General features: G+C 44.2%; 1 protein-coding gene across 3 annotated transcripts in view; it reads left to right on the forward strand.

The window, feature by feature from the left end:
- HAUS6 (HAUS augmin like complex subunit 6) overlaps positions 1-27,741 on the forward strand; it is a 407,393-nt gene that overhangs the window by 11,782 nt on the left and 367,870 nt on the right. For all 3 annotated transcript variants that reach the window (XM_086961463.1, XM_086961465.1, XM_086961464.1), the window contains exon 2: positions 15,080-15,175. In XM_086961463.1, coding sequence (XP_086817589.1) covers positions 15,080-15,175 — 96 coding nt within the window. The remainder of the gene's footprint in view (positions 1-15,079; positions 15,176-27,741) is intronic.

The raw sequence follows: 27,741 nt of genomic DNA on the forward strand, positions 1-27,741 counted from the left end.
GTATTGTATCGTATGAATTTTTGTACCAGGGGTTGGTTGCCCCCTACCACAGCCCCGCCCCCTACCCTTCTCGTCCTGAGGAAGACTCGCAGGCAAGGCCAAAAACACCTTACATGCCACAAGTCGAGTCGAAACGTCGACAACATTTCAAGAGCCTGGACCCCTTTTTTTTTGCTCCCAGTTGTACTACTATTGCGTGCCACAGATGAATACAATCTGTGATTGTATCTTAAATTGTAAATAGACCATGTAAAATAGCGTTTTGGGACAGGACAATTAGATTGATACTTTAAGATCAATCATAACAAAATAATTCTAATCTTGCTCTCTACCCTTCACTGTCGGAAATATTTTTTCCTCACTTATTTCAATTCTAGCACTACTTTTTCTTGCACGTTCTCTATTTCCCTTACTCACTATCGCAACAACCACTGAATGTAGAAAAGATAAGTTTTAAGAAAAAAACATTTGTGAAAATAAAAAGTCGATATATATGAAGTTTACTCTCTTGCACATCTCTTTTTTTCTTTTCAAATTTAGTTGTTTTCACATGAAATTCAGAATCTGTGATTAATTCAGATATTGTGAATCTTTGGTTTGAGGACCACTGTGTTTCTTACAGTACAATACAGCACGACACAAGGAAACAAGCATTTACAATGCAACAGGTTTCGCATTTACACAAGTTTAAGATATTGCCATTGTAAATGACAATGCCTTTTATTTGTTTTTACATCGAAAAAAAATAAAAGGCATTGTCATTTGCAATGTCAATCGCTCAAACCCGCGTAAATGCGAGGCCTATTGCATTACAAATGCTTGTTAATGTTGTGCTGCTTTTTGTGTTGGGTGCAGGACCTGCAAAACAAGATATGGGATTTAAGTCATAAGGCAATTTGGGTATGATGGAATTCTAAACTGTGGCCACTGATAGGCTCTGAAATGGGTAGGTTGAACTGCGGGATGTCCTTGTACAGAGGGATAGGCAGCGAAACCTTGCAGGTCATTATGAAGTTTCACTAAAAAAATCCTATTGATGAACCTCAGTCTCTCACAGTGCTTGTGGAGTTTTTGCGGCAGAAAGTTGTGGATGTCTGGAAATGTTGCCTGCTCTAGTGAAGCAGGAAACTGATTAATTAAGGTGCATTGGAGGCTTTCTGTGTATGATCTCGTAGAGTAAGGTTGCTAAGTAATCGAATGCTCTATTTTTGGCAGATATATTTTGGATTCCAGTTCATGCCTCTTTTATCTACCACTCCCTGATCTCACTCTTTCTTGTACTTTTTCATACTTGCTTCACTGTTTATACGTCACTGTTCTGCTTTTTTTCATTTCCTTTCTTTCCTCCTTTTGTGTTCTTTTTCTTGTTCTGGGTGAAGGTTCTGATGAGGAACAGTACGTGCCGGTCCCCTAATAGGAGTATTAGTGGGCCTGAACAGCAACCACTGGCTCAAATTAAACACTGCACGGCCACTGCTATGCCCTGCGTGCCTGGTCTCGTGGAGGACAGCTAAGTGGTTTCGACTTCAGTGTCCCCACCACCGAGGAAGGGGTGAAAGGTGTCAATGGAAGGAGGAACGCCGCTCTCCCGCCACCACCCCCTGCTTCATTGACACCTGCTGCCTGGGTACTAAAGAGACAGAAAATGTTCATAAAAACCCGTTCGGGAGACTCCTTTCAGTACAAAATCCGTGTACGTTTCGGAGTTTACCTCCGAGCAGATAAAAAAATAATTATTTAGTTTTGGCAGGCGGTAAATTATCTGAAATACGTGCCACAGAGAAGCCTTTGTGCTAGGTAGGTTAGATTTGAGCGGTTGTGCTTTGAAAGCCAACAAAGAATTATTGAAAAGAGACAGGAGCTCACACAGCTGACAAGCAGAAATCCGATTTGGTGTATCGACCAAGTGCGTGGTAGTGCAGCTCAAACCCGATGGTGCTGGGTCGCTCAGCATTTCATCATTGACGCACACACTTGTCAACGCAGCAGTTGAAAGGTTCAAGATCTGCTCGGTTTTGGAGTTTTTTGTGACAAAAGGGCCACCCTGGGGCCCTGATCTGTGGAAGAGTCTAGGACAGACATGGAAGCCCTTAGAGGATCAGCAGGATGCCACTCTCGAAGCTCTCCTCTCTTAGAGCACGTGCCCCAAAGATTTCAACTTTCAGTGGGCCCTGGCACTAGCAATCATTAATGGCCTGATTTGCTGGACGCCTGAGAGAAAGGGAGTGGTGATGATGTGACCACGTTATTTTGTAGGCGTGCACATTCATTCAAAACAGATGCTTACAAAAAGGACACAGGTTTTGTTTTTATTTAACCAACCTAACATGGAAATAAATATAAAAAGTAGTTTGAGTCAAATGACATGTGTGGCTGTGACAGAAGTATGTTAATTACTGGACCTAAAAAGCTCTGTGCCAACTCATAGCTTGCTAATTTATTCATCCTCTGATTGCTATCACTGAGTAACATCTATCCCAGACAACATTCTGCGCCTCCTGGAACAGAAATATTGCTTTTGTTCGCGTTCGTGGCTGGATTGCATAACATCGCTTGGGCTCCAGGCCAACCCCTCCACATGGATCCATACTGCTCTGCAACAGGAAAAACAACAACTTGTTTGTAGATATGACAGGAGCTCGCTGGAACAGAATTTGTTCGTCCCATTTACTTTTCACACAGAATTTGTTATGGAATTCGTCACAAAAAGGCTACCTACCCAAGTTGTGCTGAGGAGGTTTTCTTCACTCTGCTGTCAATGGTTTGTTGCGTTCATGCGCAGGGGGAAGCCAAGGAGAATACAGTTGTGACTGCAATGATAAGAAAGTATATTCACAGACCGGAAACTCCCAGCCCTGGCTGGATCAGAACTAGGAACCACTAGTGTCCAGCTACTGGTGCAGATGGTACCTGTGCGTTCTGGGAAGCTTATCTGTCATTGTCGAACGTTGCCCCTGTAATTCAAAGGCGGCAGGGAACTCAGTAGCATGCAAGGCAACGCAAACAAGCATCAACCTCTTGTATTTTTGGGGCCATGTGTTTAAAAACACATGGCCCCATAAAGGTAAGAAGGTGCTTCACGACAGCCGTGAAGCAGGCAACCGAGTCCGGATCGAAGGCTAAAGGGCGGCAACCAAATGTCCTCATTTCCAATGGCAGCCCATCGTTTACCATAAACGGTGACGCCAGCCAATGGAAATGAGGGCTACAAGCCCTCTTCTGAAAGTCCTATCTTACAAAATCTCTCACGGAGGTGGAGCAGCGCTTTGCGTGAAGCCTAAAAAGGGGGAGAGTTTCAAGTCTGTGGTACTGCAAAAGGGTCCCCTCACCTCTGCTCGGAGTGGCATCACAGTAAATCAAATTGCGAGAATGTATTGGACTTTTGAATAGCTTAGGGATCTGGGATGAAGGATGTTGGATCTACTGACACTGCTTTGTGACAATGGGTTCTCCACAATCACTGCCAGAGGTATGCGATTGGTTCGATAAGTGCAAGGCCCGAAGCCGTACAGAAGTTACATTGGTATGTCTGTTGCTCGGTATGACGTTGCAAATCGTAGCTGCTCTACCTGTGTTGAAAATGATGATAGGCGTTCAGGTCCAAATAAAGGAAAGTCGTGTAATCAAGATTTAAAGACCATTCTGTTTACCAGAATATTTTAGAAGCTTATTCTCGTCCCTTCCTCTGGTATCTGTTTGGTGGGAATCGTATTTACACGAACTTAAGTGTTTGCACATTAGCACTTGGATGCGAATATCTTCACTGAATATGCAGTCTCCGTCCCCACACTCCTTGATTGTTGATCCTTTCATTGCACCCAAAGAAAAAAGAATCCAGTCTTTTTTTGCAATTTTCATTTTACAAAGTGGTCTTGACTGTTTCAAAACCTTACTGTCTTGCATGCAAAATCACACATGAATTTAGCAACTGCGAATAGGCCCCATATTGCTTGAAAATCATTACTCGCCATTAGGACAGGGTCACCCAACCCCCTATTGTTTTACCATTCCGGTAGTAAATGGATTCAACCCACTAGAAGCAGTAGATTGACTCGCGAGTGAGGAGCCCCCACCAGAAGTATTCGGCCAACTCAGTGAGCCGGGGGTACTGATAAGGATCCGGACACATAGGGAAAGATCATAAAAGCAGAACCTGGGGTTGGTATCTAAATGTGAGTGTGAAAAGTCTAGGTCAATCAGGACTACACACGAGTCGCCTAGCATCAATTCATTAACCCCTGATCCCTCACAGCAGGACTCCCAGACCTGGATCACAGCACAGAGGGGCGTATCATATACCTCACCTACTCGAAGTGGGGCCCACAATCCAGCCAATGGATCTAGTACAGTAAAGCGAGTAGAGTACTGCCAACTCCCCCCGGGTAGTCAGGGGAACAAAGTCACAAACCCCCCTTGCTCAACATACCAAACGGGCCACGCTAGCTTACAAATGCTCTCCTGGAGTGTATCTGGACTAGCCTCTAAACTGGATAGTCCGGACTGGGGTCGCTTCATAGAGCAGCACGAAGTCTGCATGTTCCAAGAGACATGAGCCAAAGATGAAACACATAGTTTGGGCTATGTTTCATTTAGTATTCCAGTCACTTACGCAGGGAAAGGCAGGCCTTGTGGAGGCCTGTGTACTGGGGTTGCAGTACACCTGGACTGCGAGGCAAAACCGCAAGAGTTTTTTCCGTGACATCCTCTGTGTACTCCTTACCTCTCGCACGCAGTTAAACATAGTTTTAATTAACGTATATTCTCACCCTGTACCAAGAGAGAGAGAATCCGCCACACTCGGCCAATTAACTACCTGTATTACAACTATCCCCGCAAACTTTAGGGTAATCATTTGGCAGCGACTTTAACTGCCAATTTGAACCCCTGAATGGCTTGCTCCCCGGGACTCTGAAGTGGAATCCTACTGGTCCATCCCAGAGCCCATCATTCCTCCTATAAGGGTATGGACCCCATTAGCACTACAGATAAGCACCCTCACATTAAACTTCTCACTGAGAGCTTGTAAATGACACACCCTATTCGACTCGCTTGGGATTCATACCTTCAATAGCCTGGGGCACACTTCTATTATTGACTACATCATGGTAGATGTGATATCATGGTATAAATTGTTAGATTTTAAAATCAGTCCTCGCCATGATAGCGACCATAAAGCCCTCATCCTAGTAATAAGTACACCCTTTCTAAGAATCCATCTGCCAAATTCTCAGTCCCATATACAGGCCGGATTCAGTCCAACAGAGGTAGTAGAGTTCGCTGGGGCGAGTTCGCCCAGTCAGAAGACAAACTGGCCACGCTCTACCAACAAATCCTCCCATATTTTTCAGCTGCATATCAATCTGCAGAGATAAAGGGCACGTTTATTTACAATTCTATAATCTCTAAAAATACCAATGAGCTGTTTTCCGTCATGGCCACATTTTTCTACCTAAACAAAAAATTTAGTGATGCCAAAAAATCCCAACACCTATGGGTTAATTCAAACTGCCGTGAGGCTAAAAATGTCCTTATCATAGCCATTAAAAGCGATGCCAGGCCAGCGATTAAAGACGCAAGGGCAAAATATAAGAATGCCACTGCCAAAAAAAGTTGGGAAGCACAAAAGTGGGACGAGCTCCGGAACTGCCTTATCAAATCACGGTCTGAGGACCTTCAGGAATATCATCAACTCAGGGTCTCGGGAGGGCAAATTAGCCATAGAACCCATATTAGCGAAGAAGTGTAGAAGGCCCACTTTAAATCACTCTACTCAAGGCTTGATGATGGGGAAGGTCAAATTCAAAGACCCATAACGTCTCTTTGCACGATATTCGCAGAAACTCCACCAATCTCGCTAAGAGAAGTTTCCGAGGTCCTGGGCATGATTAAACCAGCAAAGGCAACAGGGCTGGATAAGATCCCTGGTGATCTTTTCCGTTCTGAGCCGACTTTTTGGGCCCCTTACCTAGTTCCCTGTTTAATGCAATTCTCCAAGGTATGGCGATTCCCACAACCTGGGCAGAAGGAACATAGCATCCTTACCCCCCTCCAAGCCGGCTTTCGAGCAAGGATATCAACAACTGACCAGATCCTAAGGCTACAGATGATTCATTGGAAAACTGTTAGTATAGAGGGTGGCAGCCTCTACCTCATATTTGTAGACCTTAAGTCCGCTTTCGATCTGGTACCAAGGGACAAACTCTGGGCAACTCTACTAGATATGGGTGTACCAGAGTATCTTTGCCACCAGTTAAAAGGTTTACATCCGAGCAACTTTGCCCAAATTAGATTTGGCAAAAACAGCGAACTATCGTCTCCCCTACCTGTCGAGCGAGGGGTCCGGCAAGGTTGTGTGCGGGCCCCAACTCTCTTCTGCCTTTATAGTTACGGCCTAATAGAATCTTTAAATGCTGGGGTAAATATTGATGCTGTATAACCAAATAGATTCTATCAAAAAAGTGAAAAAAAGAGATAATATTTATTTTAATTTTCGGTTTTTTAAATGGTACTAGGCTCTCTTAGAGGTGGAAAGATGAGAGCACAATGTGCTTGTTAAAATACCCCTCACACACTTAAAAAATCCGTTAGTGTCATGCTTCATCATAGGGGTCTTCCCGCCCCTATAACGGGACGGGGCGTGCTACGACCAAACGAACTACGCGGGAGCACTTAAGTTGTGACATAGGCTATGTGTGGGTGCACAGGTATCAGTGAAAGTGTAGGGACCTAACACTAGTGAGTGTGAAAAAAGTTATAAAAGAAGTTAAAAATTCCCTGGCTTAGTAGAAAAAATATTTTATTCACTTCTCTAGCTGGGAACATTAAGAAGGGGTTGTGAGGTAGAGCATTAGCTAACTACCTAGTCGACATGTTTCGTAAGCAGTCCCCTACTGCTTACTCATCAGGACCAAATAATGATCCCTACTTATATTTACTCAGTTCTACAAGGTATGCCTACTGTCCTACAAACAGTTCAGCAAAAATAAGCTGACCGTTTGTGCTTCTGGGCATGAGTTGGCCCACGTGAAGCAAAAATGGATTCAATAAGTACCAAAAAATGGACCTAATATGGTCTCTGTAAAGAAAAAGAGAAAGAAACCAACATATATGCGTCAGATAACATAATAATCTGAATAATAATACAAACAGATGATTGTGTACCACAATAGTGGAGAACCGCCTTGTATATTCAGAGCGATCATGTGCCTGTATGTAATGAGACAGGCAGGAGCGTTACATCTATTGAGATTAGCTGTCTATCGCTAGAATCATGTCGCTAGAATCATATAGTGACCTCAAAATGTTGGGTTCCACTATCATCTCATCATACACACCGACAATCATGACTCCATGCATTTCCAACAAACAAGCAATTAAAAAGGAGGAAGGGTTACCCTCATTCGTATCTTTTACATGGAAGAAAAGTGAAAAACTATCGACGTTTTTTCAAAACCGTATCATTAATACAATACGTACTCTTATTGGTAATTCTCACAGCCCCATGAGCTTGCAGGCGAGGGGTATTCAGAGCGGTTACTGTAAAACAAAAACGCACCACAATGTCATTTGCGGTATATTTCCAAGATTTTAGTTTGCCCCTTTGACCCGTTTATTAAAGACTCGAGGTCGGAGTCTGTTACTCACATATCCGGCAAAGAAAGAAATCATCATTCCTAGCCCCGTGCTGCTCCGAGGATAGCCGGGCTCGTGTGTCTCGTGTTGCTTAAGAACCCTGCATTTCCGCGTTTGTCATTCGTGTGGGTGCGGCCCGCTCTAAAAGAACTAGAGCGTTAACTACTCAAGATGGCCGCCGCCTATCGGCACGGTTAGAGGGCAAAAGCGGAAGTCTTTCCGCACTGTCTTTTGTTTCAGATAGAAGGATGCCAAAGTCAAAATTCTGATCGTTCTTAATTCATCAGAACATTTCACACGCTAACTGATCAATCATTAATGACAGGGTCATATTTCTAAAACATGTTTGGGGACAAAACACAAAGTCTTTCCACCCTCTCTATTGTCTCCAGGTTCATGAATCAGGTTTGTTTAAATGAAGAAATCAGTGGTAGTTTTCGAAATCATCAAGGGATTCATAAAAAGTTGTGGAAAATAAACAATGACACACACCTTGGGGTGGAGTAAAGAGAATATTGAAAATTATATTTTGTCAGATATATAACGATCATATTTAGAAGAAGTCCATTACAGCTGACCCCAGGGTATGTCGTCATTCAGCCCAATTTTGTGTGACTGAATGCGAAACACCCATCTTTGTTCCTTTTCTAACAGAAATCTTTCGTTGCTCACGCTCACACTCCATGCGATTTCCTCTGGTTTATGGTTCTTTTCTAGAAAATGGTTCGTGAGCTTTGTACTAGATTTTCTGCATTTAATAGTGCTCTTATGTTCGCCTATCCTGATTTTCACTGCCCTGCTTGTCATTCCCACATATTCAAGTTTGCAGGGACAGGTGATCAGGTATACGACATTGGCACTATTGCAATTACTGAAACTTCTCTGTTCCCAGACGGTGCCATTGTTGGTTAGTTTTTTACTCTTCTTAGTTAGACCACAGACTCTACTCTTTCTTGTGTGCAAAGCACAAAGTTTAAGATGTTTTAGTCCATACCTAAATCAAATAACACCGGTGTACAAAGAGATCCGAATTTCGTCCAGGGACACTATCCATGTGGAGGGTGTAGAGTCTGTGGTCTAACTAAGAAGAGTAAAAAACTAACCTTCAACAATGGCACCGTCTGGGAACAGAGAAGTTTCAGTAATTGCAATAGTGCCAATGTCGTATACCTGATCACCTGTCCCTGCAAACTTGAATATGTGGGAATGACAGGCAGAGCAGTGAAAATCAGGATAGGCGAACATAAGAGCACTATTAAATGCAGAAAATCTAGTACAAAGCTCACGAACCATTTTCTAGAAAAGAACCATAAACCAGAGGAAATCGCATGGAGTGTGATAGAAATGGTGAGCAACGAAAGATTTCTGTTAGAAAAGGAACAAAGATGGGTGTTTCGCATTCAGTCACACAAAATTGGGCTGAATGACGACATACCCTGGGGTCAGCTGTAATGGACTTCTTCTAAATATGATCGTTATATATCTGACAAAATATAATTTTCAATATTCTCTTTACTCCACCCCAAGGTGTGTGTCATTGTTTATTTTCCACAACTTTTTATGAATCCCTTGATGATTTCGAAAACTACCACTGATTTCTTCATTTAAACAAACATGATTCATGAACCTGGAGACAATAGAGAGGGTGGAAAGACTTCGTGTTTTGTCCCCAAACATGTTTTAGAAATATGACCCTGTCATTAATGATTGATCAGTTAGTGTGTGAAATGTTCTGATGAATTAAGAACGATCAGAATTTTGACTTTGGCATCCTTCTATCTGAAACAAAAGACAGTGCGGAAAGACTTCCGCTTTTGCCCTCTAACCGTGCCGATAGGCGGCGGCCATCTTGAGTAGTTAACGCTCTAGTTCTTTTAGAGCGGGCCGCACCCACACGAATGACAAACGCGGAAATGCAGGGTTCTTAAGCAACACGAGACACACGAGCCCGGCTATCCTCGGAGCAGCACGGGGGTAGGAATGATGATTTCTTTCTTTGCCGGATATGTGAGTAACAGACTCTGACCTCGAGTCTTTAATAAACGGGTCAAAGGGGCAAACTAAAATCTTGGAAATATACCGCAAATGACATTGTGGTGCGGTTTTTGTTTTACAGTAACCGCTCTGAATTACCCCTCGCCTGCAAGCTCATGGGGCTGTGAGAATTACCAATAAGAGTACGTATTGTATTAATGATAAGGTTTTGAAAAAACGTCGATAGTTTTTCACTTTCCTTTCATGTAAAAGATACGAATGAGGGTAACCCTTTCTCCTTTTTAATTGCTTGTTTGTTGGAAATGCATGGAGTCATGATTGTCGGTGTGTATGATGAGATGATAGTGGAACCCAACATTTTGAGGTCACTATATGATTCTAGCGACATGATTCTAGCGATAGACAGCTAGTCTCAATAGATGTAACGCTCCTGCCTGTCTCATTACATACAGGCACATGATCGCTCTGAATATACGAGGCGGTTCGCCACTATTGTGGTACACAATCATCTGTTTGTATTATTATTCAGATTGTTATGCTATCTGATGCATATATGTTGGTTTCTTTCTTTCTCTTTTTCTTTAGAGACCATATTAGGTCCATTGTTTGGTACTTATTGAATCCAATTTTGCTCCACGTGGGCCAACTCATGCCCAGAAGCACAAACGGTCAGCTTATTTTTGCTGAACTGTTTGTAGGACAGTAGGCATACCTTGTAGAACTGAGTAAATATAAGTAGGGATCATTATTTGGTCCTGATGAGTAAGCAGTAGGGGACTGCTTACGAAACATGTCGACTAGGTAGTTAGCTAATGCTCTACCTCACAACCCCTTCTTAATGTTCCCAGCTAGAGAAGTGAATAAAATATTTTTTCTACTAAGCCAGGGAATTTTTAACTTCTTTTATTACTTTTTTCACACACTAGTGTTAGGTCCCTACACTTTCACTGATACCTGTGCACCCACACATAGCCTCTGTCACAACTTAAGTGCTCCCGCGTAGTTCGTTTGGTCGTAGCACGCCCCGTCCCGTTAGAGGGGCGGGAAGACCCCTATGATGAAGCATGACACTAACGGATTTTTTTAGTGTGTGAGGGGTATTTTAACAAGCACATTGTGCTCTCATCTTTCCACCTCTAAGAGAGAGCCTAGTACCATTTAAAAAACCGAAAATTAAAATAAATATTATCACTTTTTTCACTTTTTTGATAGAATCTCTTTGGTTATACAGTTCTGTTAGGAGGGTGATTCTATCAGTACCTCTATGCTCCTCTTTTGTTTTGTAAATATTGATGCTCCCAGGTTGGCGAAACACACTATTCCTGCCCTTATGTTTGCATATGATACCTTCTTGCTTGCCAAATCCCCTATGGGAATCAAGAGAACCCTGGATACTTTGGCGTCTTCTGCTTCTGCAAACAGCGGGTGTTAGAAATTAACTTCCCAAAAACAAAGCACATGGTTTTCAATGTGGGTAATATCACCCGCCCATGCCCTTCTCTGGATGGAAGTCCCTTAGAGAGGTTATCCATATTTGAGTACCTGGGAATTACACTGATGGGGAGAATAGATTGGGGAGCTCAAATCAGTAAATCAGGCCTAAAATTATCCCAGACTACGGGGGTATTCTACAACTATATAGGACATGCACTGATAAACTGGTGAGTCCTGGTGTGGAAATTTACAAGCCCAGCTTAAGGCGGCTGCACTTTATGGAGCCGAACTATGGGAGCATTGTTCAACTGGCCAGCTAGCTCTTTCTGAGAATCTATTTGCTAGACAACTCATGGGTTTGCCACCCAGTACACCTCTAATACCCCTACGTATGGATCTGGAAATTAGACCCATCGAGGAAGAAGCAATGCAGAAGAAATCTCCCAAATAACTCCTAGAAAAACTCTAATTGAGAGCTATAGAGACAATAAGCTCACCCAGCTTGAGATGAGATCCTCGGTGGGGAGACTGACGGCTGAGTTCCTGGAAGTTAAATCCATATATATTTTAGAACCAGTGTTGGACGACATACAGCCGCTCTTGGTTAAGAAGCTTTATCTGCAATTTAGGTATGGAGTCCTTCTGCTGAGTTCATTCACAAAGATGTGGGAGGGCCACACAAATGATGTGCCCAGCGTGCCTTAACATAGATGAGACTGATGTTCATGTCATATTTTTCTGCCAAGGATACAGGAAGGCTAGGGCCTGATGGCACTACAACTTTACAGGAACTTGGGGTTGAGACATTGTCATAGCGGGTATAGGATTCTAAAATCTGACACACGTATGCCCATTGTCTTTTCAGTTGCATGCTTTTTATCCACTATGTGGTGCACGCGTAGAGCCATTTTGAATAAGCCTCTAAATAGGAATGACAACTCTCCTTGGTATGTTTCAACAGATGTTTTTGCACCAATTTCTATTTATGCGGCTGCTATGGAGTTAATTGAATTAATATTAATGCCTAATATGTCTGTCCTGGAATGTGCCATTCCCCCCGAATGCCTGTGGTCTTATTTATGCTCTGTGTGATAACTGTAGGCATATATGCCAGCTGTGTAAATCCCTTTTTTAAAGTCATTACTGCGTTGTGTACCTCAACTTTTAAACTTTTATGGAGCAAACAACTATTTGATCCAGCCTCCAAAGCACATGCACTTTATGTTCCGCTCTATAGGATGGCTGATGCCTGGGGAAGTTAACACAGTCCGTGGAATGTAAACCCTCTATCTTGTTCCCTATTTATTGTATTTTATCCGATTTTAAAAATGTTATTCTTAAATTGTGCTTTTATGGCCAATTGTGCCGGAATAAAGTTTTATGAACGAACGAGCGTGAAAGACAAAGTCATTTTCCGTATATACACTTTTTTTGAACTTTGACAGAACCTACGTTTATCAATATTAAACCGTTTAGTCAATTTGGAGAACCATGAGTGCTTCTCGGTCACAGTGAAACGCTATTGTGTTTTTGTTGCTTACAACAAATGTTAATGGTTGGCATTGTGCCACATACTTTTCACTCCACACTGTCTAGTGCTTTGCTTATTATCGGAGGTAATGACACTACAATTAAATATCTAATTGCCTGACGATTTTGGTTATTTTTATAAACTAAGACTTTTAGTGAATTTGTCAAGCATATGAGATCACACCCTTAATGACAACGGGCTCGTATTTTTTAAACTTTCTTAATTGCGCTTCTAAGGCCTAGCTCTTTTCAGACAACCACACTTCTCTTTTTAGCACAAGTTCAGGCATGAGAATAAGAGAAAATCTAGAATTGTAATAGTGACATACGAAGCCTTGACATTTACAAAATCTGTGTTCAGAAATTGAGCCACTGGACAGAGAGTGCTTTCTGTAGGGTCACAAGTACCGTTTCTTCATTCCCTCCTACTGCCCATTTTTGTGTCTGTGGTGAAGAATTCCTAGAGATTCAGACCGTTCCACCGTGGTCTTGGGGTGAAATTACAACTCTTTGGTCAGGTTGGTGTCTCATTTGATGGAAAAAGTATAGCATACATTTCCTACTCTCCCGAATAATTTTTCTGTTTCACACAATAACCACAAATTTTTAGCAATGGTTGAGGATTTCTGCAAAAATAAGCTGGTTTCGGAATTCTGTTACTGTGTGGCACTTGCAGATTGCAATGATTATATAGGTTTGTTAGTCATTGCTCTGGTACTGAGGTATAAAGTCTTTTATTTCTGAAGTTATTTGATATTTGGTCGCTTGACAATCACATCCGCTCCTTTGTACGTACCCAAAATTTGGGTGTCAATTGATGGCCAGTGTAAACCCAAAGCACTTACAACAACGCCTTCTATTTTTTGGTGTCACTTCATCTCCAGGCAAATGGATCTTTGCCACCTTGCTAGAATGGAGCAGTAATCCAATAAAATGATCAATTTTCAGTATCTTACTATGCTGTCAATAATGAGAAGTTTGGAATATTTTCAAAGCTTTATTTCTCATTAAGGGATTAGTAATTGTTTTTGTAGATTTTATTCAGATTAGTAAAATTACTGAAATATTGAGAGGTTTTGTTAATCGGCATAAAATGGACAGTGTGTTCCAAATTGGTCCTATCTTCATCTATTAGTATAGTCTTTATTAGGCCTTGCAAAACAATATTTTCGGTAAGCTTAACATTACCAATACTCTATTCATTATAAAATATAGCGAAATACATTGTTTAGAGAAATAAGGAAATCATATGGTGTAAGCTCTCTTAGATCGGTACATTTTAAAGTGATGAACGATATTGCAGTCAGATGATTAGGTCAGCAGTTTCTAAAAGGCAATTTATTTGAATGTCAAATAGAGGTCGAAAGATTTTCAGGCCTAGTCATAGAAGTACATTGGGTATGACGGCATTCTACTTTGTTTAAGCTGTATGTTTGTTTTACACGTTCAAGAAATCATCTTCCCGGGCAGTTACATGCATGATTTATTTCTCACATTTTAAAGAAGGTTTTTTCTATGGTTATGACCAAGTTAAACACATTTTCTAATGTCAGACACATTTTCTTCAGCATTAACAAAGGTCAGTTTTTCCTAACATTTTCAGGCTTTAACATTCGGACATATTGCTTGATTTAGGTGCATCGCACCACTGCCTTTGACTAGCCCTTGTCGCAGAAGCTGTGTGAATAGTAAAGCAGTGTATTCCAGATTCCATGCTAAGCTGAAGGAGAGGACAAAGTGCTTGGGGAACAGAAGTACTTTAGTGCTCTACTACTAACCTCCCTAGTCCAGATTTATAGCAAGGTGTCTCTAATTACCTAAATCAGTGGTATATGATGGGTATAGTCTGAGTAAACATTGTCCAGTACTCAGTCCCTTAACCCTGTAGTCTTTTGGGTCCACTATACCCTTCCACTCAAGGCCAGCAGTGGTGTCCTGTGGCCTCTACAACGTGAAGATTAAGATATGAGATTCTCTTTCAGTAGACGTTTCTATTGCCCTTACTGGGATCTGATGAAATACCATCTATTCCTGGTTGAGTTTTCTTTAAATGCTTTGAACCTTTTACTTGTTGCACAATAAATGTTGGAATCCGCCAATGCAATTTATTTTGGACATGAAATGTCAAAAGGTTTGGAAAGCTTTGTCTCACTCACTGACTCCAATACATATTTTTGTCTTAATTTGACTAAGTCTTGGTTCGTTTGTTTAAATTAATAAGACCGATATCACAAAGTGCATTACTACCTACAGGTGTTTGATTTTCTTGTGTAGTTTAAACTAAACTCTTAAGTATAGTTGCTACAGAATGTTTGAGGTGACTCTTAATACCCAGGGGCGCCTAATTCTGTTGGCTCAAGGGCAACCAACCTTTTAGTTAGGACTTAATGTTTTGTATGTTTGGTCTCAAACTACCAGTCACTGTTCACTTGGAGTTGGGCTTTCATGGAGACGCTATAGAAAATAACTTTGTTTTCTTCTTTTACAGGCATATGTTTGACAAGCCAAACAGGGATGCATTTTACTTGGTTGTCTACTTTTTATTCTCACGCCTGGATCCACCACGATGCAAAGAGGCTTTCAGGTATGAATGCTTTTAATGACTGCTCCGTATTGCTGCACACAGTTTAGGGGTGCGGTCTGGTGTTTATTTAAATGTATTACGCAACTTCCGTCTTGAATGACAGTGAAGCCAATATAAGCCATATGAGACCTGGTGGCTCAGGATGCAATTGGTTAGCAATAATCAAAATCAGCGGTTCTTAACATTTTGGCTTCTGTGGCCCCTCACCTCATCATTACTGGAACCCCCCACTGAATCATTATTGGAATGTGGGGACCCCCACTTCTTCATTACTTGAACCTGGTGACCCCGACCTAAGCATTTTTGCTGATTTAAACTGCAAAACAATGCACAAAAATACAGACAAGCATTCATTAAACAAATACACATATGATGACATATTTTAATGAATTCACAAATGTAAAAAATATTATCGTTACCAGAGGTAAGATCAAGTTTTAACAAGCATTTACAATGCAACAGATCTCGCATTACTGAAAGTTTGTGCTATTAGTGTTGCATTATTATTTGCAACGCTAATAGGTCAAACTTTCAGTAATGAGACCTATTGCATTACAAATGTGTGTTTAAACTTGCTCTTACCTCCGGGACATTAAAATTACACGTGTACATATTTTCATACATAGACATGCAACTGTTCAAAACCTCTGCAGAAAGTGCACTGAATCGGTTATGTGAGTTGTTTAAACAAAACGCCACCTATATAATGTACATGTGCACACTGCTTTACCCACCGACGTGCAGTGTGGCCTCCAACAGCAGGCCTTTGCAGTGGAGATGTGTTCATGTATTTGTTAAAGGGGTGGGGCGGGGTGCGGGCAAGGAGTCAACAGATGGTCAGAGCTGTCCAACTAAAATAATCAATTGGTGCTTCCCTCTGGGAGGGAACCAAGCACCTAAAAGTGGGACAGGTGTGCACTATTAACCACCAGAGAGAAGGAATTTGAAAAAGCAGGCCAACTAGCCAACCAAAAGCAGTGTGAGTGTCCAAAGTCCCCGATAGCCATTACACTGAATACAGCATGCCTCACAGTGCAGCACATGCGCTAGCCAGGCAACCTAAAAATATTAAGATTTGAATGGGAAAGTTGATGCTTGTCTAAATTCAGTTCGGGCCACTTATTGTCCATACTAGACTCTGTTTGATGCTCTTGCACTGCTCCCACAAAGCAGTCACGGACCCCCCCGGTTAGGCTTCGCAGGCCCCCAGGTGTCCCTGTGCCACAGGCTAAGAACTGACTTGAATTTTTTTAATAGATTACACTTACCTGTGTTTTTTAATTTTTTTATTATTATTTCGGAAAATTTGAACAGGTCAGTTATTTAAAACAAATACCCCACTCCAGTGGAAAAAAACATGGTCATTAGGGGATACAATTTGCAGATATGTGATATTATAAGTTTGGACTGCACCGACTCAATGCTGTTTCAAAAGGTAAAAATTTGAAGTTGCGCCTTGAATTTGGTTTGCATTTTCCCTAATTCTTATTGCAAGTGGTGTACCTAAGTGTTTACAATTATGTCTCTTAACAATATTATTTTATTTATTAAATTAGTTTTCTAAAGCGCGCAGCTACCCAAAAAGGGTTTCCCGGCTCCTAGCTCACAAATTGCTAGAAAAGGAGCAGCCAAGAACCATTTGCTACTAAAAGAGCTAAGTTTTAAGATTTCTTCGAAAGCTGAGATAAGGTGGGTCATTCTTCACCGGAAGAGAATTCCAGATTTTGGGGCCAAAACAAGAAAAGGAACTGCCTCCCATTCTTGCAAGTTTAAATCTGGGAATCACAAAGTCTCAGTGGGCAGTAGAGCATAGGGGACGAGAAGTAATGTAAGGATGGATGAGCTCTTGCAGATACACTGGTGCCACACCTTGTTTGATTTTAAAGATGTAACACAAGATTTAAAATTTAATTTTTTAGTCCATTCGAAGCCAGTGAAGGTCACGTAAATACGGCGAGATGGAAGCCTTTCTAGGAACTTGACAAAGAAGGCGTACTGCAGAGTTCTGAGCTACCTGTAGCTTTCTCTGTACCGTTTGGCAGCTACCGAGATAAAGAACATTGCCGTAATCGAGGCGAGAGGTGATGAGTGCCTGGACTACCGTGCGTTGGGTTGAGGCAGGAAGCATCCAAATGATCTTACGAAGCCACCTCAAGATCATAAAACTGATGGCAGCAACACTCGCCACCTGTTGTCTCAGAGAGACTATCATCAATGATGCCCAGATTATGGACATGGGTGACAGGTAGTGGGAAAGGAACCCATTTCCTGAGGCCAATGGTGAGGGCCCCATAGGTCCTTGTGCTTGCCCAGGATAAGGACCTCAGTCTTATCCCCATTTAACTTTAAAAAGTTAAGGCGCATCCCCTCTGTCACTTGCCATAGGCCGCACTGAAGGGCAGATGTGGTAGCGTCTTTAGTGGTGGAAAGCGAGAAGACAATCTGTGTATCATACGAATATAGAGAAAGACCTGCCTCTTCCGCAATCTCTGCCAGAGGTTTGACATAGATGTTGAAGAGCAGGGGGCTTAAAATGGATCCCCGTGGGACTCCATGTGCTGATATGCAGAGCTTAGGTGATGCCTTAGCAGAAAAGAGTTAAAAAGTGCGACCCTCAAGGAATGAAGCAAACTAGGATAGGGCAGTGCCGTCCAGCCCAAGTGACCTAAGCAAGATGTTATGCGACACAGTGTCGAATGCGGCACTCAAATCTAATAGAATGAGTGCCACAGTTTCTCAGTAACCCCAAGCAGAGCGGTTTCAGTTGAAAAGTTGGCTCTGAGCCCGGATTGTGAATAATGAAGAAAGCCAACTTTTTCTAAGTGTTGTCAGTTGAGTATTGATATGTTTCTCCAAAATTTTGGAGAAAGCCGGAAGCAGAGATACAGGTCTAAAGTTAGATAGTACAGAAGGATCTGCTCCGACCTTTTTCAACAAAGGGATGACCATGGCTCGCTTCCACTCGGGGGTACCAAGGCCTCCCGCATAGAGGAGTTAAGATCGATAAGGACGCCTTTAGATGTGGCAGAGAGCTGACAAAGGATGTTAATAGGCAAAGGATCAAGAGGAGACCCAGATTTAATACTGTTTAAACAATTTTGGAAAGACGCCTCTTCAAATGGGTGCCAGGAAGAAATCTTGGCTATCTGGTCACAATTACTGTGATATGTAGGGTCAAATGCAGAAGCCATTCTACACAAGGAAGGGGAAGGGGAAGGAGCAGAGTGACTTGTAAATAAGTTCAACCTTCTGAATAAAGAAGTCAGCAATGTTGTTACATTGATTTTCATCAAGGACAGGAGGAAGAGGAATGGTATCGGAACTTCTTCACTGCCGAAAATAGAGCCCGAGAACGATTAGATGCCTTGTGTTAGCAACGTAAAAAATGCGTGCCTCTTTACACGCTGAATGATGACTTTTAAGAGCAGCTTTGTAAGCATCTTTACAAATTAAAGAGTACGATCTCCTCCATCTTCTTTTTAGTGCTTTACATTTAGACTTAATAACTTTAAGATTATTTGTAAACCATGGGGCAGGGGGTTGATGAGTAAAGCTGCGTTTGGGTACAGGGGGCAGACAGATGTCAATGGCATTGGTTAGCCAGTCTGAGACAGCAGTATTTAATGAAAGCAAAGGTAAAGTGACGTCAGGTATGCTAGTAGACAGAATAATATTAAAAGACTCCATATTCAACTTGCCCCAAGATCTGAGACTACCTGAGCTAGTAGGAGGTGCCACTACCCTAAATGTGGAAGGCTGCAGGTTGAATGGAATTATAAAATGGCCGGACCAGTCTAACTGAAGCGCAGGAGTACTACAATAATAGCAAAGATTGGTCAAAATAGGATCCAGAAGGTGTCCCGCCTTATGAGTAGGGCCCTGATTGCATAACCGTAAGCTTAGAGCTTCCAAATTAGATAAAGTGCGGCAGATGTTATTCTGATTATCTTCTAGGTGAAGGGTTAGGTCACCTAGAATTGTAAAATAAGCTGCCTTTACAATAAAGGGAGCGATAAGGTCAGGGAAAGTGGAGACCCAGGGGCCGGGCTTCCCCGGAGGGTGATAAATTAAAATGCTAGACAAGGTCAGCTGGGGGGGGGAGATACAGAGAGTTTAAACAAAGCCGCTTCACACTCTGTGATGGAAATAGCTTCAAATGTACAGAAATTAGTAGATTTATGAACTATAGCAATCCCCTCGCCTTTGCCTGTGTCTCGATCTTTCATGGCAATGACATATCCAGGAGGAAGAGCAGTGGCAATGTCTGGGCCCGAACTGGCATGAAACCACGTTTCTGTCAGAAAGAGTGCATCTGGATGTTCAGTACTAAGAAGGTCAAAAATATGCTGCTTACGTTTGGCCAGAGAATGACCGTTAAGGCTTAAAAAGTACAAATTCTGGCGACATGCCATTTTGGCAGAGCAGGTGCTGTGACAGACCTGAAGGCCAGTTCTGGGAATGGTGTTTATAAGACGCATAGGACCCAATGTAAAATTGCATTGAATGCAAGTAAAGCCGCAATAAGGAGTACATACAGCGCATTTAGGAGAAATATATTTACTAAGTCTGTGAAGTTGCGCAGCCGAGTATGTAATTCTCTTACTTACAGTGATCTCATTTTGGCCATAATTTCAGGGCGCAGAAGGGCTTACCTCTGGCGCCCGTCCTCACCCACCGATAGTTTCTGTCATGTCTACCTCTTGTTTTAGTTTGTATAAATATTAACTAATATACAGTTACTTTATGCTACACACTACTGTGAGAAAGTGGCATCTTTCTTGCATGGGTATGCCACCACTTTTTGCAGAATTGCTGATGTGCTTTGTCCTGGGCTCCTTCCAACCGAGTGCCCAGGGCCTGTGTTCCTTCCCTTATACTGTGTTGAAACTAAAACCCAATTGGCATCTCAGGCCACCTTTCAGCCCCATGTAAATGGTACCCAGGGCATGGTGACCAGAAAAGACCTCTAAGGGCTGCAGCACTTATTGTGCCACCCTTAGGGGCCCTGTACCCGGACAACCACACTCTGGCTTTTCACGCTGAGTTCTAAGTACAGAACTAAACAGTCGACATGGCACACATCCCTGTGTGCCATGCCCACAAACTCACTGCTTTGGCATCCATCAGTCACCTCTCTAGCTTGGTCCCCTATTCCAGTGGTGTGGGCACAGGTGCATGTGCCCTGTGCTCCTACAGTACCCAGGGCCATTCCTAGGCAGTGTAAGTGCAGTCGTTAAGAGTTTATGGTGCTGGGAGGTCGTCATTACGAACTCCACAGCACCATGATGGCTTCACTGAAGACTGAGAAGTTTGATATCAAACTTCTCAGCACATTAAACCCGCACTGATGCCAGTGTGGGATTTAATGTAAAATGCACAACAAAGGGCATCTTAGAGATGCCCCCTGAAACCTTATCAAACTACAGTGTCCTGATTGTGTGGCTGCCGAGGCTGCCACCACCAGACATGTTTCTGGACCCCTGGGTCGAGAACCTGCCGCTCTCGGGGGCCTGAAACAATGCACATCCTGGGACGAGGTGCCAGGCCTCCTCCCCCAGGATGGGTAGGGGAAGCTTCAAAGGCATACCGCCTTTGTGAGCTTCTCCAGGCCACTTGCTGTACTCGGCAATTGACCCCCACTCTGGTGGGAAGAACGGCGGTAAAACCCTAAGGGAGGAAAGGGGGTGTGCCAGCCTATGCCAACCCCAACCCTCGGATGGGAGAGGCAAGGTGAAGCACGACTCCGGGCTCCGGCCATCTTAAAGATGGGGTGCCCTGCCCAATCACAGCTAGGCTCCTGCCCCCCTCCCACAGGAGAGGAGCAGGCTAGGGGGTGTATCCACCCCAGGGCAAGGAACTATTGGTCCCTGCCCTCGTCCTACCTTTAACGCCCCTAAATTTAATATTTAGGGGCACCCTGAACCTTCCTTCCTCAGATCTCGATTGCAACAAGACCTGCAGCGCAGCTGCTAACAAAAGGACGACACCCACTGACTTGGCCCCAGAACCCTACAGGCCTGTTGATCCTTGAACCTGCTCCTGTGAAACTCCGGCATCTCCTGCGGGGAGCAACCTCGACAACCCCGGAGGACTTGCCTGCCTTTTAACTTTCCAAAGGACGAACTCCGATGAGCAATGGTTCTGCACCAACAGCAATACCCCTGGTGCCAGCCAGGAACCGCGAATCCAGCCCACTCTGCACCCGCCAAGCCTGGCCTGTGCCTGAGTCACCCAAGACCATGAGGACGACCCCCCGGCGACTGGAACCACTCACTACAGCTTCGAACTGCTGTCCGGCAACGTTGTCAATTCACGGTTTGCTCCGAGCGTTTTTCGCGTTGTGGGTGTGCCACTGCAGGCAGGGTCTGTCGTCAAATTCTGTTTGCCACGAAAGAAGAAAAGGTTGGTTGATGGCGGCGGACTGCTACTGGGGAGTGGATTTGTTACGGAAGCAACCACCTTCCGTGTTTTGCATAAAGTCCAAGTTCAATAGTCCCTGCACTTCCAGCAGCCAGCTTGGCGAACAGAGACCGCTACAAATCCCAAAATTCAGGCAAAGATGTTATTTATTTCAACAAAGTTGACAGAGCTCATGGTCTGACGCGTTTCGGGCAGTTGCCCGAGCTCACAGATAGTCCTGCATGCTTATATATATGTATATGCTCAGAACAGCAAGGGGGAAGCGGGTATTCATACCGACATTTGAATGCCTTCTCTGTTGCAGAATACCCCAGACGCTGAAGAAGGCTGTGATGATGCCGAAATGCATTCGCCTGTACGGAGGTGTTCCTTAATAAAAGCTGGCTCCAAACGGTTCCCCTGCTGGGTCTCGTCTTTCTCTTTGGAGGGAGGTCATGTTGGAGATATATATATATACATATACATATATATATACACACACACACACATACATACACACAAACATTTATATACACATAATATATACATATATATACATATATACATAAACATACATCAATGACAGAAATATTGGATTGCCTCCGTTTAATGTATTAACTACCGATATACATGTAGTATTTCCTTCGTGTTTATTGTCACACGGTGTTCACCTAAGCATGTATATATATAGAGAAAAAAGGGGGGTCCCAAAACGCGTTTTTCCCATTCATTTTTCCATAGGGCGTTTGGCCTCACTTTTAGCTCGAACGGCTGAATGGATTTGCACGAAACTTGGCAAAATTGTAGGGACTGTTAGCCCGATGTGCCTTTGCTGGGTCTCAATATATGTGCTCCAGTGGATTTTGAGAAATTAACGTTTTAAAAAACAGATATATCTGTGATGACAGCGTCCCGGGTAGCGCTCCGGTTCGCGTACTTTTCGCGTTACGGAACTTTGCGAAGCTGATTGGCTCTCCGGTGTCTGTCAACATTCTAAACAGTCCGTAACGACCGCCATCTTGTCTCTCGGTAGGATCGAGAGACAAGAGGAGGAGAAAAACGAAGGGGGAATTTAATGAAAGGGGGCAAGGTAGACCCCTCTTGACCCCCTAGGAATGATGTTGGCGGTTATTAAAGGGTCCCGTGGGGCAAATAAAAAATTTTTCGTGGTAGAAGCGCTTCCTGGTTCGCGAACCGGGTCGCGAAACGGGAATTCGCCATTTTGTGTTTCGTTTTAATTAAATTACAAGATGGAGGAAAAACAATGTGAGAAATGGGTATAAGGGGGTACGGGAGACGTATCCTGACCCCCTATGTTTTCTGAGGGTGGCTGAGGATGCTCATATATGTTGATACGATACATGTCTTCCAGCGGCTGCGCGTGAGCGTTTTTTTTTTTTTTTTGCTGCGTGACGTCTGTTAACGTTCGATTCGAAGGAAATCAGGAAGTGTTGACCGCCATTTTGTCACTGCGAGTAAATATTTTGTTAAAAATAATTGTTATAAATTAATCCGTATTGATAAACATTGTCTGCGCCATCTTGCCTTTTTTCCAATGCCACACTTTTGTTGTGCACGGCAGCCATTTTAGATGCCTTGACCAGACCCACTCTCTGCACGCCGCCGATCCTCAGCATGGCTCCCCACCCTCGCAAGCATCTCCCCCACGCACTGGTCACCCCCGCTCTCTCTCATGCATGGGCCATAAACCTCCCCCCATCTGCGCTGCTTTTCCCTGAGAATCTCACCCTGTGCCTGCCCGACACCTCCCTTTCACCTTATTCACTACCGCACCCTCTGACACTCCTCTTCCTCTGTGTCTGATTGTCCAGGCCGGTCCCAGGCTATCACCTAGCCGTGCGGATGTAGTTTATGGCCCCAACTTTAAAGAATCACCCCTCTTCAAAGGAGTTACAGTAGATCAAGGCCCCCACCTCATGAGATCCGTCACACCACACGCGTTCCTACTATCTGAGAACGATCCTGTATTGTGATTGGGAGGGGATTCTCACTGTAAGGGTGTGTGGGACCGAGCCTGAAGCGGAAGATTCCAGGGATGCCTTTTTGTACATCAAAGTCTTCACAATTATGTGTCACATTAAAAATATATAGCACTCCAACAAAGTAGTAGGATTATAACACTTTAATAACTTATAAATATATACAACGCTCCAACAAAGTAAACACGTTAAAAAAAAAATTAAACAACTATTTACATGGCAGCCTGCTGCAACATCCATCTCAAAGCAACAATGGGCTGCTTTGGTTTGTCTTTTAGTCAGTAGCGGTCCGTTGTGCGAATAGGCCGAAGGCAGTACAACGCGCCGAGATCCGGACGGCACCCAGGTGGTGTCCAGTAAGTTGTCGCACTAGTCTGGCCATCCTACAATGCTGCGCCGAAAAAGGGCGTGGGGCGCCCCGGGGGCGGGGGGAGGCGGAACGAACGGGCCTCCCCCGCCTCCCCAGGTGGAGGCTCCTCTGCTGCAGTGGGGCGCCCTTTAGCGTTTCAGTCGCCATCCAGTTGGACGGCACCCAGGTGGTGTCCAGTAAGTTGTCGCACTGGTCTGGCCATCCTACAATGCTGTGCCGAAAAACGGCGTGGGGCGCCCCGGGGGGGGGGGGGAGGCGGAACGAACTGGCCTCCTCTGCTGCAGTGGGGCGCCCTTTAGCGTTTCAGTCGCCATCCATTTGTTTAGCGCCCACTTTTGCGGCACTGTGCCTCATCCGCCATTAAACTGAGTTGCGCCCACTCTTGCGGTGCAGCGATAGGCGGCTGTCACAGGACTCTTAAAATGGAGGCCGGCTCTTCGGATTTGGGCCTGGTCCACTAAAATGGCCCTGGGACACATTTGAACTCTGACATTTGCCTGCTACGGCTTGGGCCCCATTCTCGAAAGCGTCCCCTCAGCCTTGAAGATTCTACAAAAGTCATCGGGCCCCCGACTCCCGCAGGCTTCCGGTGGGGAGCGGCTGCCATGATTGCTTGCGGAATGGCCACGACGGAGCCACGAGATGGAGGTGCTCTCATGCTGACGCCAGCTTCAGTCTGAAACATCCAGAAACACTGTAGACTACCAATTCGATGACTTCCGGTGGAGCCCCAACGTGACCCGGTAGGGAAGAACTTGCCCTCCCCTCTTTTGACTGATGGTTCTTGTTGCCTGTCCCCTCTGTTGTTATCTAACGGACCCTTTTTGGATTGCCGAGTGAGAAAAAAAAAGGTGGGGCTTTCATCATTTGGGAAAAAAAAAATGTTTCAATCCAATGAAAAGTTTTATTTTAGGTCATATGATCAAGCCTTCCATCATTAGGAAACCAAAAGTAAAATGAACCAATGAAAAGTTTTATAAATAAGTCACGTGACCTGTTATGCGGCTTTGGGCTATAAAAAGCCTACAAAATCCGTTGGCCTGTGAGGCGGCGTCAGTAGCGGACCGATGTGCGAATAGGCCGAAGGCAGCACAACGCGCCGAGATCCGGATGGCACCGAGGTGGTGTCCAGCAAGTTGCACTGGTGTGGCCATCCTACAATGCTGCGCCGAAAGACGCCGTGGGGTGCCCGGGGGGAGGCGGCGCGAATGGGCCTCTCCCGCCTCCCCAGGTGGAGGCACCTCATCTGCAGTGGGGCGCCCCTTAGCGTTTCACTCGCCGTCCAGCTGAGTTGCGCCCGCACTTGCTGCTACAGTAGGCCGAAGGCAGTACAACGCGCCGAGATCCGGATGGCACCGAGGTGGTGTCCAGCAAGTTGTTGTACTGGTGTGGCCATCCTACAATGCTGCGCCGAAAGTCGGCGTGGGGTGCCCGGGTGGGGGGGGGGGGGGCGCAAACGGGCCTTTCCCGCCTCCCCAGGTGGAGGCACCTCATCTGCAGTGGGGCGCCTCTTAGCGTTTCACTCGCCGTCCAGCTGTTTCGCCCGCTCTTGCGGCTACAGCGATAGGCGGCTGCAACAGGACTCTCAAAATGGCGGCCGGTTCTTTGGATTTGGGCCTGGTCCACTAAAATGGCCCTGGGACACCTTGGAACTCGGACGCTTGCCTGCTAGGGCATGGGCCCCATTCCCGAAAGCGTCCCCTCTTTTGACTGATTGTTCTTGTTGCCTATCTCTTCTGTTGTCATTTAAGGGAACCTTTTTGGACTGCCGAAAGGGGTTCTGGTTCGACCGTTGGTTGGTGGAGACATTTTGATTATATCCTGGACCTGCCGGGCCTCGCCCAAAATGCCACCGGTATAAATGGGACTCGTAACTCCTTGTTGTGTACTGGTTGCCCAACCTTGATATCACGAGATACGTATGCAGTTTTGAAGCACATGGCGGGCGGGGACGAGTACTGATTGAACATTTGGACATCCCTATTGATATTAAGTTCTGATGTGTTATTGATTACTGTACTATTGAAAGTTCGAATTAACGTCACCCATGGTACTTGCCCGCAAATGTATATCTAGATAATTTTATTGTAACTGGCCCTGTCGTACTTTAATTATAAAATGTACGTCCACCGATTCCGCAACTGTTAGACACCTTAGTTCTTGCGACCTAATGGCCCGCCCGTTACGTTCTTTTACAGTGTAAATGTCCCCTCATCATATACGATTCCAGTTTGCTCCGTGGCCGGCCCACGTGGTTATAGGCCCGTATTTGTATACTGACATTTTCACAATAAAGGTTTTTAAAACAAAACATGGTAGTAGTACCTAGATTGGTAAAGTTTTGAATAATAGCCCCTGTTTTCGAACCAGTAAAAGGCAAGTGAAATAAAGCAGCCCGATTACATGGCGGTTAAAAGGTATAATACGCAGGAACGCAGTAAAGATAAATGGTCAAGGGCTGTTGTGTTTTGCACTCCTGCAACATAAAGTGATCGATAAGAATCCGATATTCATGCCTATCAGCGACTAAGACAGCAGGCCGAGCCTCTTTTCTTCAACGGCTCCCTCATGGGACGAAGAAACGCCCTTTTTCTCGAAATAGGAATATTTTACTTGCAGGACAGTTGTAAATTTCCCGGGAAAATACATTAGCCTGGAACATTGTTAGTGATAAACTGTAAATGCATCTGGGTCCTTTGCTTTACAAGTCAGAGTGAGAAAAAAAAAGGTGGGGCGTTCATCATTTAAGAAAAAAAAATGTTCGAAAGCAATGAAAAGTGTTATTTTTAGGTCATATGACCAAGCCTTCCATCATTAGAAAAACAAAAGTAAAATGAACCAATGAAAAGTTTTATTAACAAGTCACATGACCTGTTATGCTTACGTTACGCGCTGTGCGCCGCGCTCTGGATCGCTTCCGGGAAACTGCGCCTCACGCACCGGAGCACTTCCGGGTGCGCTAACGCGGCGCGTCATATGGCGCATTACGCGACAACGCAGGTCCAGAATATAGTCAAAATGTCTCCCAACCAGCGGTCGGAACACAACCCCTTTCAGTAGTCCAAAAAGTTCTGTTAAATGACAACAGAAGGGACAGGCAACAAGAATCATCAGTCAAAGAGGGGAGGGCAAGTTCTTCTCTACCGTGTCACGTTGGGGCTCCACCGGAAGTGATCGAATTGGTAGTCTACAGTGTTTCTGGATGTTTCAGACTGACGCTGGCGTCAGCATGAGCACCACCATCTCGTGGCTACGTCGTGGCCATTCCGCGAGCAATCATGGCAGTCGCTCCCCACCGGAAGTTTACGGGAGTCGGGGGGTCCCGGTGACTGTTGTGGAATCTTCAAGGCTGAGGGGACTCTTTTGGGAATGGGGCCCATGCCCTAGCAGTCAAGCGTCAGAGTTCCACGGTTGCCCAGAGCCATCTTTAAAACACGAATATGTTTTTACCTACCACGTACTTGACATTTTAAAGCTTTTGATATTTGCTATTAAAAAAAACATTGAAATTCACTGAAAAAACCATAGGTTATAGACCATATATAGTTAGGAATTAGCATTTACAAAACCTTGAAAATTCACTGAAAAAACCAAAGGTTATAGACCATATATAGTTAGGGATTAGCATTAACAAAACCTTATTTTACTCGCACAAAACCATTGAAATTCCCATATATAGTTAGTTGCACTAACTATATATCGCGCACCCGCAATCCACTGCTGATGATGTCACATATTACATCATTCATGACATGGTCAGTGACATCACTGATGACATCACTGATGACAACATCCAG

This window comes from Lissotriton vulgaris, chromosome 3_1 (genome assembly GCF_964263255.1).
Source record: "Lissotriton vulgaris chromosome 3_1, aLisVul1.2, whole genome shotgun sequence".
NCBI lineage: Eukaryota > Metazoa > Chordata > Amphibia > Caudata > Salamandridae > Lissotriton > Lissotriton vulgaris.